Below are 18,248 nucleotides of genomic sequence, written 5' to 3' on the forward strand. Positions count from 1 at the left end.
TCTTATTTGGAATTCATGTAAACAAGGGCACTGTAAAGCAATGGTAAAATCCTGGCTGAAATGATGTGGATAGGCTACATGGTTTCTATTATATTGTGAAATAACCTAAATGTTATCGTAAGATTTACATTGAGAATATGTGATTACATATGTGATGAGGTTTACATGCTTGTTTGGGAAACACTCTTAAAAAGTCCAGTCGTCAATAACGACCCATCTGGTACGATTCTGAACCAGACGAAATCGCCTTCTTCCTTGTCCTCCACAGGACTGCATGGAAGAGATCAACCTGTTCAGCGAGAACAAGAGTCACCTGAAACAGCTTGGGGAGCAGCTGATGTTGGCCAGCGACCGGGCAAAGCAGGACCAGCTCCATGGCACCCTGAGGGATGTCAGCGACCGCTGGCAGCACCTGTTCAAACACATAGAGGCCAGGTGAAAAATAGGAAAAGCTGGAGAGAAAAAGAGCCGGGATTACAATCCACAGAGATGCCAACTACTGTTACAGCCACCCCTAGTCCCTCTAAATTCTAATTTGACTGCTGTGGCCGCTAATTATTGTGATACTAGGCCTACTACAACTACTAGGTTCCCAACATTCCCTTGTCAGAGGCTGTTTAAAGAGAATGCTGTTGTGTCCTTGTGGGACTCCACACGCTGACGTTCCGAGGATGGGGGAACGTGTCTTTTGTTCAACCTCCTGTCGGTCTGCCAGGTCAGGTGCCGCTGTGGCGGAGTGGTGACAGCTGCTTTGTGTTCCACAGGAGGATTAACCAGGGCTCCGGGCTTGTCTGGGTGACAGACACCACAGACACGACCGATAGGTCATTGTTTATGTGGGGGGAGCTGGGGGGTGTTCAGTGGCAGCATCATGTTGCTAGCACCATTGTTTAGCCCCCACCGCGTCGCTGCTAATGCAGGGGGACGGATACGACTCCCCCTCCCCGCGCACACACACTCCGTCTTCACGTTGCTTAAGTCCCGTCCACTCTGGGGCTGAAAAGGGGGGGGACTCTAGGCAGACGTAAGGCCGTATGGGACAGTCCAAGACTTTTGAAGGGGCCATGCACGCTAACTCCCCTCAATTGTCCATCTGTCTGTGGCCACGCACCGTGGCTGGATATGTATATACAGTAGGCTAAGACTATAGCTAAAGCTATTGTTCAGCAGCTGCCAAGCTGAATGCACATTTGTGTGAGGCACAGTGTGTGATATTATATTTGTGGCGAAGGCAGAGCGTTGCTAGGTGAAAGCAACTATGCATGAGTTGGAAGGCGACTCTGACAGGGACACATTAGGAAGGAGGTCTGCCTCGGGAAACGGAGTGCTCTTTTGTAACCTTTAAATAAGAGTGTTGTTGGCTAATCTAAATGTTTAGCTTTGGGTAGCGTGATGTTCTTGCTAATGGTCTGTGGACAGGTTTGCGTGCTGTGTTGTTTTTACTTCATCAGGCCCGGGCTAGGCGTGGGCGGGCTGGTCCTTAATTTATCCTGTCTGAAAATAACACTAGATCTTTGAAGAGTAGGGGTGTTACTTATGGCTTTTATTTATTTAATGGTAATAGAATGGAGTCCTCTGCAATCAGTGATTGAACTCAATTTCTCAATCTTTTGGACAGTGGGTTATGAATGATGTGCCTCAGCTGCCTGATAATATTTTATACTAACAATTGTGTACTGTGATCCAGTAACCGATGCCCCGTCCCAGCAGAATGATTCTAGATGAAGGGCAAATGGCAACAGTGAGAGTGGGCATCCCTGACACCGCCCCCTTGCAGATGAGAACATCTGGCCAATACAAAACATTACAGTGGGAGAAAAACACAAAGTTGTAATTATATAAATTAAACCTTTGTGATGTTGTCAGATGTAATGTGGCGATCTTTGGCGATGCCACACCCATGGCAATGGTCACTATTTCTCCCTTCCCCCTTCTTATCATTGCTCTACCTCACTCTCTCTTTTTCATACCTATTCAGACATTCTTTGTCCCTCTCTCCGTCCTTCTTTTCCTATACACAGGCTCAGCAGGGAGGCTTGCCCTGGGGCTCAGTGGCTATTGTGTGGCCTGGTGTCACTACCCTTTGTTGGGCTGTCTGTTGTAGAGAGGTGCAGAAGGAGATGCTGGTTTGGTCAGTGCAAGGCTGTTCTTCGTTTGGATATCAGGAAGTGCCAACTAAAAGTGACTGTGAGAGGTACTTTCACAGAGACAGACTGAAATTCGGAAATCATTCAAATGGTTTTTAATGTAGTGTGTGGTGATACATTATAGTACTAATATAATAAGAAAATAATAGTCCTAAACAAAAATCCTCAGTAGCTTTCTTAAAATAATAGTTTTTGGGAATTCCTCAAATTCTTCTACGAATTTGAGAGATTGTCGAGATGTGATGTGAATCAGGACATGTTCTCTATCCTGCTTCCTAAAGTCAACAATATCCTCATTTGTTTTGCCCAACCTTTGGAAGAGGTTGCTGTTCGGGCACCTCGTTGGCTTACCTCCTCCCTGTAGGCTGGCTTATTGTTGTTGGTTTTCAGTCCCACAACCACCGCCATGTCTGATGGTTGAGCTGATGTGGGGCAGAGGCACACAGTCATGGGTGAACAGGGAGTAAAGGGACCCCGGTGTTAAAAGTCAGTTCAAGAGTCAGTCAGGTGGCATTTTCCTGTGTGTCATAATTCTTTTCTTTAGTTTTCACTTTAGTTTTGTTGGGGTTTCTCCTGTTAGAGCTACAATTTTAGTTTAGTATAGTTTGGTACGGTTTTATTATGTTTGAGCTCAGTTTTAGTTTGGTTGGCACACACACACACCAATAACACACACAGTTCCATTACAGAAAAACGGTTGTATACCTTACAGTGTGGAGTGCTACTCATTGGGTTAATATATGGATAAAAGAAAGATCCAACTTCAACACACTTTGGCTGCTTTTTCTCTAAAGAACAACTTTTGGTAACCAAACATAGCCATGGCAACACTTTTGTTTCTGGGGGGAGTCCGTGGCATTATGTTTCCCAGTTGCCATGGTGAATTTAGAATGCTCGGGGGACACCTGGAAGAGAAGCTTTTTATTAAGAGTTGAAGTGGGTAGAGCGGTTTATAGTGGGCACTGGTGAAGAATGGACACTTAATGAGCTTAAATGTTAGTTGAAGTTGTATACAAGGTTGTACTGTTGATTAAAGCTGAAATCCAAACTGCCAGTGTAAGCACTGAACTGTTTTTTTCCTTACCTAATTCTGCTCACCTAATTCTGCTTTTATCAACAAAACCAAAAGAAAAAACACAGCTGTTTGTGGATTCTATGTTGAATGTTGAGATTTTTCTGGGTTTATGTTCGTAGTTTAGTGTAGTGTAGAGTTGTGTGTGTATGTGTGTGTTCACCTGTCCCTGTGTAGGTCAGGTTAATTATGCAACACCCATGATGGTTCAAATCAAGTAGGCATTCTGGATAATGGGGTCCAGTGTGAGTGCCGTTCCTAGCATGGGGAAGGTTGGATATGATTCACGGGACCCATGTCTTGGAGGGGGCCCACTGTTGGAACACCAGTGTCCCCAAAACAGCTTCAGTGCGCCTTAGCATTGATTCTTCGAGTTTCTGGAACTCTACTGGAGGGATGAAACACCATTCTTCCAAAATATATTCCCTGATTTGGGGTTTTGATGATGGTGGTAGAGAGCTGTCTAACATGTCGGTCCAAAATCTCACATAGGTGTTCAATTGGGTCGAGACCTGGTGACTGTGAAGGCCATTGTATATAGTCACAATTTTCATACTCATCAAACCATTTCGTGACCCCTGATGCTCTGTGGATTGGGAGGTTGTCATCCTGGTAGAGACCACTCACAGGATAAAGGTGAAAACTCAAAATGACTGTTTAATGCTTTGCAGTGTCCCTTCCCTTTAAGGGGACAAGTGGATACAAACCGTACAAGGAAAATGCCCCCCCAGCAAACATGAGCCTCCGGACCCCCCAGTGTAGGGGTCAAGCATTCAGGTTTTTCTTTAGATTTGTTATCCGTCTGTATGCAGCATTGCTCTGAAACACTTCCTGTGTGTGTGTCTGCGTTCACATGTGTGTGTGGGTGCACTCAGGGTGAAGAAGCTAAAAGAGACCCTGGTTACCATGCAACAGCTGGACAAGAACATGAGCAACCTGCGTTCGTGGCTGTCCGGTATCGAGACCCAACTGGCCATGCCCGTCACCTACAGCATGTGTCACCACCAGGAGATCCAGAGGCAACTTGCCCAACAGCAGGTGGGTGGGATAATGGGTGAACGTGCCAATAAACGCTGATCTTGGGACAGGTTGGCTATTCCCCCCATACAAGTTTTAGTGGTTAAATAGTCCAAATGTCCTTTAAGGACCCCAAGTGGGTCTTACAGTGAGTCATACTCACCAAGGGAGTGCCTGTTCAACAATTAGAAACGTTTCCCAATGAACACATCCCATCATAACGCTAGTAATTGCAATTATTATTTTGAATTTACCTAATAATAGAGATCTAAAATAATCCGGAATCTAAAGAAATGTGACCAGCTTATTATTCCAAAATGAACAACCGTATAAATGAAACGTATTCACATCCCTTGTCCAACGTCACCTGTCTGTTGGTCCGCAATCGGTGTGCCTGTTCGCAGGAGCTTCAGCGGGACATCGAGCAGCACACAGAAGGCGTGGCGTCCGTCTTGACACTGTGTGACGCCCTGCTGCACGACGAGGATGTTTGTGGGGGCGATAGCGACCCCCTCCAGCAGACCTCGCGCAGCCTGGACCAGCGCTGGAGGGCCATATGTGCCACGTCCCTGGAGAGAAGACTTCGGTAGGACAGACACTCTGACATACGCACACTTAGAAAAGAGATTTACAACCTAAAATGTTTATTTAGCGGGTAGGATTACTTTTCAATAAGCCTATTTAAATTATTACAATGAAGTAATTTAACAGGCAGACTTACAGATAATTTTAGAACAAATGGAGAAGGCCGAAGACGCCTTTTTGGAACCTGTATTTTCAACAAAACACACCCACACACATTAATGCATTCTGTCTTTCTGTCAGTCTGTCTATTTAATCTAATCTATATAGCATTACAGGTGACTTATTCAAACTGTAACAAAGTCACAATAGTCACAATCTTTTGGGTTCATTACGATGGTAAGGGATAGACTAAAAATGTGAAAATGTAGCTATATTTGAGGAGATTTGCTTGAAATATGTGAAATAATCCGCCAGTGGAACAAGACAAATTACTTGTTATTCAAGGCATATTTAAAAGAAACATGTGATACGGTCTTATACAACTTTAGCTTGTTATTTAATTAATGGTTAGATTTATAACCTTATAACAAGATAAATATAGTTGATAAGACATAAATGTTGTGCAGTGTTGTATCCTACTCTAGGGTAAAGATTTTCCCAGGACTTGGATCAGTTTCCTCTCCACTAATCAAAACCTTAACAGTTTGTGGGAAAAATACTAAACTGACCCAAGTTCAAATTCACCTGACACCAATGTTTCCCTATCATAGAATCGAGGAGACCTGGAGGCTTTGGTGTAAGTTCCTGGATGACTACTCTCGCTTCGAGGACTGGCTCAAGGTGGCCGAAAGCACGGCAGCCAACCCCAACTCAGAGAATGTTCTCTATACAGTTGCTAAGGAGGAGCTTAAGATGTTTGAGGTAAGTATGGGAAGGATCCTGTTGGAACCAGTACCTCCCTAATGTGTTCCAAATGACACCCTATTCACTACATAGTGCCCTCTGTTGAAAAGTAGTGCATAAATTGTAAGGAAAAGGGGGCCATTTGTATTGTCTGCACTAGGGGTGTGCAAAGCAAGCCAGTATTTGTATCTGTATTTGTATTTCTTAAGGGGGGAAAAGTATTTGTATTTGTATTTGAGTAAAATTCAAAATAGCCGTAAAAATCCAGTTTTACGTTACGTTATAGTGTAAGTATTCTTTAATTAAATCTATTATAATAATTATGGATATGGAAATATTGGTTGATATTTTTCCATAAATCCAGCAATGAACATGTAACAAGGAACGTCATTGAAAAGAAAATAACATAACAGCCATTACCTCATCCATGGTTAAACCAACAACTAATAAATACCATTTGTGAACATTATGAACCCCACCACCACCCGTCCTTGTTGGAGGACGCTGAACCGACAGAATGAACATGTAACAAGGAACGTCATTGAAAAGAAAATAACGTAACAGCCAACTCATCCGTAGTTAACCAACAACTAATAAAATACAGAGTGCTCTCTGTTGCTGTGTGGAGAATGGAGATGTGTGGAGCAGCCTGTCAGTTACCGCTTTTATTATTTTCCCCTCCCCCGACTGAACGTCACTCACTCACTCATCTGGGCATGTAGAAAACGCAGCTTTTTGATATAACGGTTTTCTTGTTCCCGAAGACAAATATTTTTTAAAGTATTTGTTTGAAATAAGTATTTGTAAAAACCACGTTATTTGTGCCTTTCCGAATACCGTATTCGGGTTTGGCTCCACCCCTAGTCTGCACTTACCAATGCACCACTTCTCTTCTTTCCTTCCTGTCCTGTCTCTGCACAGGGCTTTCAGAGGCAGGTGCAGGAGCGTCTGACCCAGCTGGAGCTGGTCAATAACCAGTACCGCCGTCTGGCCCGGGAAAACCGCACCGATGGCGCCAGCTGCATCAAGGCCATGGTCCATGAGGGGAACCGCCGCTGGGAAGCGCTGCACAGGAGGACGGCGGCCATCTTACGCAGGCTCAAGGTGAGGCGGAAGCCATGCCTAGGACATTTTAGACTGTAAAGAATTGGAATGTTTCCAAACCGCTGTTAGAGCTGGGACCATCCTGTGCAGCATTTCACAGGGCAGAGAGAGGAGTTTGAGGGGACCAGGGAGAGCCTGTTGGTGTGGCTCACAGAGATGGACCTGCAGCTCACCAACGTGGAGCACTTCTCTGAGACGGACGTGCAGCACAAGATAAAGCAGCTGAACGTAAGGGGGGGGGGGGGGGGGGGGGGGGGGGGGGAATGTGCAATTATACACTCAGTTTGGACACATTCACACAACCAAAGACTCTCACCCTCTCTTTTCTTGCTTGGGTGGGCAATTTCCCTCTGGTAGAGGTGTAGCTTCCTCTCCCAAATCAACAACCTTAACTATTAGTGGCAACGTTCTCCCCCTGTGCAGGGCTTCCAGAGGGAGATCACCCTGAACACGGAGCGTATTGACAGCTTGATCGTGTTTGGCGAGGGCCTGATCCAGAGGAGCTCCCCGCTGGACGCCGCGCTCATCGAGGACGAGTTAGAGGAGCTCCACTCCTACTGTCAGGAGGTGTTTGGCAGGGTTGTCCGCTTCCACCAGCGCCTCACGCAGCCACGGGTTAGCATGTGAACACACACACACACACACACACACACAGATTCACATATTAAAGGGAATCATACGGGACACAGACATATGGAGTTGGGCTGGTTCCTTTCTGTCAGTGAGGTTCTGTTTTGGAGCCATAGATCCACACACAAAGAGTTGTATGGATGTCAACCACAATATGTAGTCACTAATACATCGTCACAAATCAACTGCATTATGCTTAGAAAACCCTCTCCTTATTTACCCGCCTGATACTACTTATCTATTTGATTTAAACTATGCAACTTGGGGTTCATTTATGGACCTGCACTAATTCCTTTTAAAATGAGTTTTCTTCTAAGCACGATTTCATTGGAACCAACGTATGGAATTTGGAACTTTAAGCCTGTTATGTCAGATAAAAAAAAAGTCTGGTTCTGATTAAATAAGGTTTCATGGTGAACACTAAAAACATCTAGAATTGCACAAGGGGCTCACATACTTTCAAGCAGCACAGTATGATGTTTTTTATAACCACCCTTTTGAATGAGCAGGAGCAGGCCCTCTATTTGATCAAGGAAAAAGCATTTTCTAATTACAGATCAGAAATTATCATGATACAAGTTAATCTCTGAAGTACCCCAGTGAGCTCCCAGTCATCTGCTACTGTAACGTTTCATGTTTCGGATGCTTTTAGCTATTAACAGGGTCTTGGCAATCTTCTTATAGCCTAGGCCATCTTTATGTAGAGCAACAATTCTTTTTTTCAGATCCTCAGAGAGTTCTTTGCCATGGGGTGCCATGTTGAACAATCCAGTGACCAGTATGAGGGAGTGTGAGAGCGATAACACCAAATTTAACACACCTGCTCCTCATTCACACCTGAGACCTTGTAACACTAACGAGTCACACAACACTGAGGAGGGAAAATGGCTAACTGGGCCCAATTTGGACATTTACACTTAGGGGTGTACTCACTTTTGTTGCCAGCGGTTTGGACATTGATGACTATGTGCTGAGTTATTTTGAGGGGACAGCAAATGTACAATGTTATACAAGCTGTACACTCACTGCTTTACATTGTAGCACGGTGTCATTTCTTCAGTGTTGTCACATGAAATGGTATTATCAAATATTTGCAAAAATGTGAGGGGTGTACTCACTTTTGTGAGATACTGTATATAGGGTTAACATGAGAACGAGACCTTGGTCTTTGTGTGACTTGAGAAAAAATTATCTCCTCTCCAGGTGTTCAAAGAGGAGCCCAAGGTCTCCGGTGGGGATACCCCTCTGAAGGGGAGCTGTGAGCTCATTGGACGTCCTTGGCTGCGGCGAAGTCAGAGTCAGGGGAGTGTCCCGGCCACACCCACCCACCTGTTGGTCCCGCCCATGGAGGGTTCGGGCCGGGAGACACCTGTAAGCGTTTGTGACTCCATTCCTCTAGAGTGGGACCACACAGGAGATGTAGGAGGATCTTCGTCACAAGAGGATGAGGAAGAGATTGATAAGGAAGAGGGGATTTACTACTGTGCCCTGTCAGGTAAAATATATATATATATATACACAGTGGGGAGAACAAGTATTTGATACACTGCCGTTTTTTTGCGGGTTTTCCCACTTACAAAGCATGTAGAAGTCTGTAATTATTTATTATAGGTACTCTTCAACTGTGAGTGACGGAATCTAAAACAAAAATCCCGAAAATCTTATTGTATGATTTTTAAGTAATTAATTAGCATTTTATTGCATGATTTAAGTATTTGATACATCAGAAAAGCAGAACTTAATATTTGGTTCAGAAACCTTTGTTTGTAATTACAGAGATCATACATTTCCTGTAGTTCTTGACCAGGTTTGCACACACTGCAGCAGGGATTTTGGCCCACTCCTCCATACAGACCTTCTCCAGATCCTTCAGGTTTCGGGGCTGTCGCTGGCCAATACGGACATTCAACTCCCTCCAAATATTTTCTATTGGGTTCAGGTCTGGAGACTGGCTAGGCCACTCCAGGACCTTGAGATGCTTCTTACGGAGCCACTCCTTAGTTGCCCTGGCTGTGTGTTTTGGGTCGTTGTCAAGCTGGAAGACCCAGCCACGACCCATCTTCAATGCTCTTACTGAAGGAAGGAGGTTGTTGGCCAAGATCTCGTGATACATGGCCCCATCCATCCTCCCCTCAATATGGTGCAGTCGTCCTGTCCCCTTTGCAGAAAAGAATCCCCAAAGAATGTTGTTTCCACCTCCATGCTTCATGGTTGGGATGGTGTTCTTGGGGTTGTACTCATCCTTCTTCTTCCTCCAAACACCACGAGTGGAGTTTAGACCAAAAAGCTCTATTTTTGTCTCATCAGACCACATGACCTTCTCCCATTCCTCCTCTGGATCATCCAGATGGTCATTGGCAAACTTCAGATGGGCCTGGACATGCGCTGGCTTGAGCAGGGGGACCTTGCGTGCGCTGCAGGATTTTACGGCGTAGTGTGTTAATAATGGGTTTCTTTGAGACTTTGGTCCCAGCTCTCTTCAGGTCATTGACCAGGTCCTGCCGTGTAGTTCTGGGCTGATCCCTCACGTTCCTCATGATCATTGATGCCCCACGAGGTGAGATCTTGCATGGAGCCCCAGACCGAGGGAGATTGATCGTCATCTTGAACTTCTTCCATTTTCTAATAATCGTGCCAACAGTTGTTGCCTTCTCACCAAGCTGCTTGCCTATTGTCCTGTAGCCCATCCCAGCCTTGTGCAGGTCTACAATTTTATCCCTGATGTTCTTACACAGCTCTCTGGTCTTGGCCATTGTGGATAGGTTGGAGTCTGATTGAGTGTGTGGACAGGTGTCTTTTATACAGGTAACATTTTCAAACAGGTGCAGTTAATACAGGCAATGAGTGGAGAACAGGAGGGTTTCTTAAAGGAAAAACTAACAGGTCTGTGAAAGCCGGTATTCTTACTGGTTGGTAGGTGATCAATACTTATGTCATGCAATAAAATGCAAATTCAATATTTAAAAATCATACAATGTGATTTTTGTTTTAGATTCCGTCTCTCACAGTTGAAGTGTACCTATGATAGACCTCTACATGCTTTGTAAGTAGGAAAACGTGCAAAATTGGCAGTATATCAAATACTTGTTCTCCCCACTGTATAGTGACAAAATACAACCCTGTTACCAAAAAAGTTGGGATGCTGTGTAAAATGTAAAGAAAAACGGAGTGCAATGATGTGCAAATAATTTAAACCCTATATTCAATAGAAAATAGTACAGAGACACCATATCAAATGTTGAAACTGATTATTTATTGTTTCTTGAAAAATATATGCCCACTTATGCCAGCAACATATTTAAAAAAATGATTTACAATTGGACATTTGCTATAATAAGTGTAATTAATAAAAATGCACACAGAATTTGAGCTGGATTTCTTTGATTTATACTGTACTTGTATGGCAACATTACTTAGACACTTTGGACTCCAGTATAACAGCATAACACTTTAATTGGTGTTAGAAGTCAAAGTAACATAAGTTGTGATTTGGAATGATTGGTTTTGCAATAACTCTGGCCTGCCAGCAGTCAGTCCAAAGAAAATTTTTAGAGAACAGGTCAGCCAAAAATGTGCCTTTTAAAGGAAAATGATGAGCCGACTTTGGCAGTGTTTATGATTGAATATCTCTGTTAACACCAGGAAAATTACCTTTGAAAGTCATGTAGTTGGCTGTCCAACCGGGTCTCCTTCATGCTCTATAGGGTGGTTTCCTGGACCCAGATTAAGGTTTTTACTTGACTAGGAAATCAATTCAGTGAAGAATCACTGCCGAAGGTGATTTTTTTTGTGTTTCCATGAGCAGGCTTGATAACTAGATCCGGGAAACTGGCCCTAGGAGAATGTTGGGAGGAGGCATGGGAGATTAAAGGGTCTCATTGTAGTAGCTTGAGTGGAATCATTAGAACAGAGTGATTGATGGATTTAATGCTGTTACAGTGATTTCCTTCCTGACAGTGCATTGAACCATATTCCTATCTACTCCCAGCCTTCTCTGAGTTTGAACATTGACTGAAGACCGAAGAGTTTCCTTTGTTGGCAAACCCTTTTTAAGTGGAGATCTATGATCAGTTTTTGTTAATTGAATCCTGAACAGCATACCAAAACTGACTTTGAGGATGGTGGGCAACATTTTTTAGCTTTGTGTAGACTGACCTTCAGCAAAAATTTGAATAATTGTCTTTGGAATGTTACCTCAGGCTCTAATGGAGTGTCTTTATATGCCTGTGTATGTGTCCTCTCAGTTCCACTTCGATCTACATCTGAGTCTCCCAGCTGGCACTCACCAGGCAGTCAAGACAGGAGGTCCCTCCGACTGGAATCTACTGACAGCCGGGACCCTTTACCTACACACTCCAGCACCCCATTAAAACAGGGCTATGTAAGTGTGTGTTGCGTGCGTGCGTGCGTGCGTGCGTGCACCACAATCGTGTGATGCATACTGTAACAATGCCGGCCTTTGTTGCAGGTGCATCTGATGTCAGAGTGCAGTGGCAGCATCAGGAATGTCAAGAGGGTCTCCCTGATCCTGGATAACGAGGAGCAGCCAGAGGAACAGGGACTCACTGGCTTGACAACGGCTGACAAACAAGCAGGTACCACACAAAGACACACCCTGCTGAGTTCCCCTGACGATTAGAAGTCTGGTGACTGTCTTATACTGAGGATTAGGGTTGCCTCTGCCCCAAATACACCTGAAGATGCTTAGAGATTATTTTCTTCCATCAATTTACAATGAAATTTCATAGAACCATCAAACGTACAATTTGTCAACTAAGCCTATCCTGAATGATTTGAAAAATGTCAAGTTAAGGACCCATATATTCAAATTAATTTCCTCTTGCAAGGACTGTGATCATCCAAAGAACATAGAAAGAGACATTTACTAGACATGCGATTTTGATTGTTTTTAAAAATGTGGTTCACTTTGAAGTGAGGTTCTATGAATTGGATGACTATTATTTAAATTAAGTTCTGTCTGGCTGACTACTATTACACAAAATGACCAATTTAACCATAGTTGTAAAACAGCATAACTACAGTGGATATAAAAAGTCTACACACCCCTTGTAAACCAGGTTATTGTAAGATTTTTATTTTTCATTTTGCCCCCTCAAAGATTTCAGTTTGTTTTTCAATTGAATTGTAGACTTTATAGGTCACATTAAAAGTGGAAATTTCTGAAAGTGGACATCACAAAAACCTGTCACTTTAACAGGGGTGTGTAGACTTTTTATATACACTGTAGCTAGACCATGCTCCTGTGATAGCATAACCTATTGCTAGTCCATCAGCATAACTAATGTAGCTAGACTAGACAGACCAGCTAGTCCTGGATTCAACCAGTAAAGACAAGCATGGACTATGCTGGTCTATGCAGTTTTTTGCAGGGCACACCACACGTACACACACACACACACACACACAGTGGAAGTAATGTGAACACCTGTCCAATGATAATTGTATGGCACAAATGTGTGTGGGTTCTCAGGGGTGATCGAGCGCTGGGAGCTGCTGCAGGCTCAGGCCAGGAGCAACCTGCTGCCTGGCCCAAGGGAACCCCAGCAGCTGACCTCTGACCTATGCGAGGTCACTTCCTGGCTGGGGCAGGTGATGCCTGAGCTGGAGAAAGTGCTTTGTCTCGGGCCTCCCACCAGTATCCAAGACATGGAGGATAGGGTCAAGCAACTGAAGGTAAGGTCGTGTTGAATATTATTCCCAACTACTGAGATTGACACAATAAATTGCTTCTCTTTTCCCTTCAAGGTAAAGAGATTGTTTAAAAACCAAAACAAATCTAAAGTTTGTGAAGAAAGAGGAGAGTTTTTGCTAAAAGAGCAGTTGGTCAGATTTAAACCCACACCGCAGCAGTCCCTGTGCATAAGAGGCAGAAGCTTAGAGCACTGGACCACCCCAGGACTAATACATCTGCCATTCTTACTGAAAGCAATCCTGATCAGCAGTAGACCTGGTCCCTATTTCTATTTCTATTATTTACATCCTTAAGGTTATTTTTTTGCGTGTTTTTTTTTTTTTTCCATACCACCTGCAAACAGGTATAATAGAGCTTCGATAGGGATTCATTATTGCTTGTTTTGTCACTGTAAACCGATATAAGGCAGATATTTAGGAGTTTTGTAAAAAATAGCTTTTATACATTACCTTTTTAATTTAGACTGTTAAATTCTGTAATGAAAAATATGTGATAGAGCTTAATTAATCTTTGAACTAAATTCTATGCATTTTGTTGCACTCTAGGAGATGCAGAAGGCCTTTGCCCACTACAAGGGTGTCATGCTTTCGCTCAACCTGGCTGGTCGCCAGTTGCAGGAATGTGGCAGTCCAGAGGCTCGGGAGCTAGAGGAGGGCTTGGCCAGAATGAACCAGGACTGGGGGCTGACTTGCACTAGCATGGAGGAGTGGGAGGACAGTCTGAGGACCACTCTCTTGCTCTGTCGGGTCAGTTAATGCAGTAACAGGACTCTGGGCAAAATATTTTCAACAAGTTCAGCCTAGAAAATCATTTTGTACGTCAACAGATTTTGAACACTGGAAGGAAAACGTGTCTCAAGTATACCACCTCAAGGTTGAGCAACGTAAAATAAAATAATGCCTGTTGAGATTCACTAGATAAAGAAAGTTAGACTGAAGATACTGTGTCCAAACCCAGGCACTCCTCCCAACCCACTTAGCTGGTAAAATGGCTACAATTAGGTCACTGAATTACATTACTTTAATTGTTTACTGATCCGACAATGACATTATTTACATCGTCTTTATAATGATCTCTGCGCTGACCTAGTGTTACAGGTAATAGGCTCATGCCCAAAGGCACGGTTGTCTCTCAGACAGGATTAGTTGTCCCAGGTTTACTCACGAGCTGACCTTAGGTCTCTGACATTTGTCCTTTCCCTTCTGACCCCATGACAGGAATTCCACGAGACACTGCACTCCCTACTACTCTGGCTGGCCCACGCCGAAAGCAGACGCTACGCCGTCGACATCAACCACCCGGACACGCCCCCGGAAACGCTGTGGGAGCACTGCAACACACTCACCGTAAGAGAGGGGTGGTGCTGAGGTGGGATGGGAAGGGAGGAGCATGTAGGGACGTGTGTGGGTGGAAGGGAGGAGCATGTAGGGACGTGTGGGTGGAAGGGAGGAGCATGGAGGGACGTGTGGGTGGAAGGGAGGAGCATGTAGGGACGTGTGGTGGGAAGGGAGGAGCATGTAGGGACGTGTGTGGGTGGAAGGGAGGAGCATGTAGGGACGTGTGTGGGTGGAAGGGAGGAGCATGTAGGGACGCGTGTGGGTGGAAGGGAGGAGCATGTAGGGACGTGTGTGGGTGGAAGGGAGGAGCATGTAGGGACGCGTGTGGGTGGAAGGGAGGAGCATGTAGGGACGCGTGTGGGTGGAAGGGAGCAGCATGTAGGGACGTGTGGTGGGAAGGGAAACGGTGAGTTGGAAGTACTAAATATATGCGTGAGACGTTGGTAACCTACAGCTCTGACAAACAGTGCAAAGTACATGAGTCACATTTCCATATAATTGATTTGACACATCTTTTTTTTTTTATTTGACCCATCTTCAATAAAAAGTTTTTGACTGATGCGTCTTTCTATCTGTCTGTCTGTCTGTCTGTCTGTCTATCTGTCTGTCTGTCTGCGCGTGTCCCCTATCCCAGAGCCTCCAGGAGGAGTTGAGATCGAGACAGAGCCAGGTGGGTACGCTGAAGGGGCTTTGGAGGCAGCTTCAGCCAGCGGAGTTGGGGGGTGGGGAGGAGAGCGCAGAGACTCAGGAGAAGCTCCATGTGACGTCCAACAAACTGCAGACGTTACTCCGCCAAGTAGCCAGTGACCTCCGAGTTTTAGAGGAGCGACTGGTAAGGAGAACTTACACCCATGTTGGCTTCAGTTCCAAGTTTGTCAAATCAAAAAGCTATTGTTATTTGAAATAATGTGCATGTGTATGAAATTTATTTTGAAATAAATAGCTTCTGCTTTTTGGTTTATTGAGAACATTAAAGTATTTTGTTTCAATGATTGAATGGGACTTTAATTGAATGTTAACTTCAATTGTGATTGACCCCAGCATGTCTCCCCTAACTCTTCCAAGATGTAATGAAATGAAGCAGGGAGTTTATCTGGAAATGTCCATCAGCATTTTCCACTGCAAGCATTTCTTCAAACCAATTCCACACTTCTCAGGTTATTGTTACATGAAATGTTGTGCAGTTTTCCATTGCAAACTGCCCAACTAAGATCCCTGAGCTGTGCAAATTACTGAACACCAAATCCCTTCAGGCCATTTTGCAACAGATAATTAAAGTGAGTGTCCAGTACTCCCGTGAGTCATGAGTGTTGGACTTGTAATCAACTATCCAAATTAACCGACAGGCACATTTATACCGTCCTTGCTGCAGGACTTCGGGACTTTATATGCAGTTCCGGCTGCAGCTCCAGCTGCACTTCAGAGTGAGGACGGAGAGAGTGAGGGAGGCAGCCAATCCCCCACCAATGCCAGTCCAGAGCAGGGCACCAGCGCAACACTGACCTCGGCTGACGGGAGGTAAAGAACTCTCCATTCATATCATCCAAAAGATGCTTCACTGCAATAGGTTGTGAATTAGTGTGAACAGAATTAAACACAACCGAAAACATTGGATAATAAACATTGAGATTAATGACACGTTATTTGCCTTTAGAGGGTGTTTTCTCTAGTTCAGAGGCCAGCGCTGCAGTGCATCTTTGAGTTAATTAGTGCCCTTAATCTTAGTCAGGTTTTTATTTTATTTTTATTTTTCACTGATGACTTGGCTAAGTGTTGTTCTTCATACCTTGTCCTGGTCGTCCAGTGGGGAGAAGAAAGACCCAACCCCACGTCGCTCCTTCTTCTATCGCATGCTGCGGGCTGCCTTTCCCCTGAACCTCCTTGTCCTCCTGGTCCTGGTGCTGACCTGCCTGATTCCCTTGGCCGAGAACGACAACAGCTGCACCCTGTCCAACAACTTTGCGCGCTCCTTCTACCCCATGCTGCGCTACACCAACGGCCCACCGCCCACGTGACTCACGCCTGCTCACAAAGCTCACCCGTCCACGTTCAAGTCTGCCTAGGAGCTGGAGAGAGGACGTTTCCACGCTCCAAAAACGGTTTTCACACATCGGATTTTATACTTTATTTATTCCCTTAAAAAGCATTACGGATTCCCAATTTCTGTGATCCACCCATTTGGAACTATTTCCCCTGATGCCTGTTAACATTTCGGTTTCAATATTTGAAAGAGCACAGAATGTGTACTATGTCACATTTTCAGACTTAATGGATTTCAGGAGTATATATTTTATTGTTTTCAAGTTGACGCTTGCACACTGTAGTGTATGAATCCAGATGCAAAGAGAAGGCCTCACGCTTGGAGCACAGTGCCTCTCCGGCTAACCACCACGCAGCCACACTGCCATTCAGTGCCTTAGACCACTAGGACCATTTACATTTCACAAGTAGGAATATCCTCAAATGAAAACAGGACAAATTAGTGCAAAAATAAATGTATATTTCCATGGATGCATAGAGCACAATCCAGATAGGACACAAAGCCTCAAGATAACATGTGTACAGGATGTCCTAATACTAATGGTCTTTATTTTTCTGGCAATCAACATTGTCTTTTTGAATGAAGATTACATGGGAGAATTCTTTGGAGACTATGGAAGATTATTTAAGTTGACGCTAATGAGGATGCACACTCACCATCTCTGAATTAATCACATGCAAAATGGATCATTATGGATAAGGGGGTTACATGCTGAATATTGGCATGTTAGTTAAAAAATGTGATGTATTCAATTATCTGTGTTTTTAAGGGAACTTTAAAATTTATTTAAGTACACTGCTAATTTCAGCACAATCATCTTTATTTCCTATTCAATAAAATGAAACATAATAATGCAAAAGTAAGTAAAGATCAGTAATTAAAAAATATACACCTGGGCTAAACATGGCAGTTATCAGTGAATTGAAACTTTTGCACAGCTGCCTAGTTAAAATCAAGGGGAATCATAGGGTAAGAGTTAAATGCCCTGTTTGAGTAAACTTCCAATTAATGTTTAGATTTTGTTCTCTTTTCCAATTATAATGCTTTGGTTTAATTAGAATGTTAGATATTGCTCCAAAAACTGCTCATTTTACATTAGAAACCCAATGTGTATGATGTCTCTGCAATCAATTATTTGTATTTTTTTGTTAGGGCCCAAGTCATGTTTGAATGATGCCTTATTCCCACTTGTAAACAAAACATGCAAAAAACAATATGGGACAGTGGATAAATGTAAAGAAATCAGAAATTTTGTGTAAAGAATGTATATTTGGATTATGATGTTTGTTGTGTTTTAAAGCACTTTCTAACCTTCTTTAGACATATTTTCCTAATTGAAGATTCATCAAACTCAAACCTGGCAACTGTCAAGCATCATTCAAGGTGTTCTAATCTGATGAGAAAAATATCTGTAGAAACAAATCTGAATATTGCTGCCTCAAAAAGCACCCAACTAGACCTGGTTTCAGGATTCAAAGAATCAAGCAATAATAGTATTTTCATGCTTAGCAATCATATAGATGTTAAAGCACATATTTAAGTCTATAAAATAACAGCTACAAAAAGCCCCAATGGAGAACATGAGGACTGAATCATGTCTGTCTCAGGTATTTGTTCGCTTAAAGGCAATCCTGGGCACTTTGTTCTTTTGACTGAACAACTCGAAATAAGTCAATAAAAATAGAACTTTCCATCAGTACAATACAATAGCGGGGGTTTGGTATCAGCTAGGAAAGGGCAAAGTAACATTCACAAAAGA

At 43.6% G+C, this 18,248-nt stretch overlaps 1 protein-coding gene across 1 annotated transcript in view; it reads left to right on the plus strand.

Annotated features, from left to right (window-relative positions):
- Window positions 1-17,764, plus strand: part of LOC105017653 (nesprin-2) — a 74,381-nt gene extending 56,617 nt beyond the window's left edge. The window contains exons 57-72 of the mRNA XM_034287670.1: window positions 269-435; window positions 4,095-4,257; window positions 4,641-4,822; window positions 5,532-5,682; window positions 6,586-6,768; window positions 6,859-6,996; window positions 7,192-7,383; window positions 8,602-8,893; window positions 11,643-11,779; window positions 11,867-11,993; window positions 12,890-13,092; window positions 13,657-13,857; window positions 14,329-14,457; window positions 15,083-15,280; window positions 15,821-15,966; window positions 16,253-17,764. Of these exons, the coding sequence (XP_034143561.1) occupies window positions 269-435; window positions 4,095-4,257; window positions 4,641-4,822; window positions 5,532-5,682; window positions 6,586-6,768; window positions 6,859-6,996; window positions 7,192-7,383; window positions 8,602-8,893; window positions 11,643-11,779; window positions 11,867-11,993; window positions 12,890-13,092; window positions 13,657-13,857; window positions 14,329-14,457; window positions 15,083-15,280; window positions 15,821-15,966; window positions 16,253-16,463 (2,820 nt within the window). The 3' untranslated portion in view covers window positions 16,464-17,764. The remainder of the gene's footprint in view (window positions 1-268; window positions 436-4,094; window positions 4,258-4,640; window positions 4,823-5,531; window positions 5,683-6,585; window positions 6,769-6,858; window positions 6,997-7,191; window positions 7,384-8,601; window positions 8,894-11,642; window positions 11,780-11,866; window positions 11,994-12,889; window positions 13,093-13,656; window positions 13,858-14,328; window positions 14,458-15,082; window positions 15,281-15,820; window positions 15,967-16,252) is intronic.
- Window positions 17,765-18,248: the final 484 nt, after the last annotated feature.

Source organism: Esox lucius, chromosome 18 (genome assembly GCF_011004845.1).
Source record: "Esox lucius isolate fEsoLuc1 chromosome 18, fEsoLuc1.pri, whole genome shotgun sequence".
NCBI classification, from domain to species: Eukaryota; Metazoa; Chordata; class Actinopteri; order Esociformes; family Esocidae; genus Esox; species Esox lucius.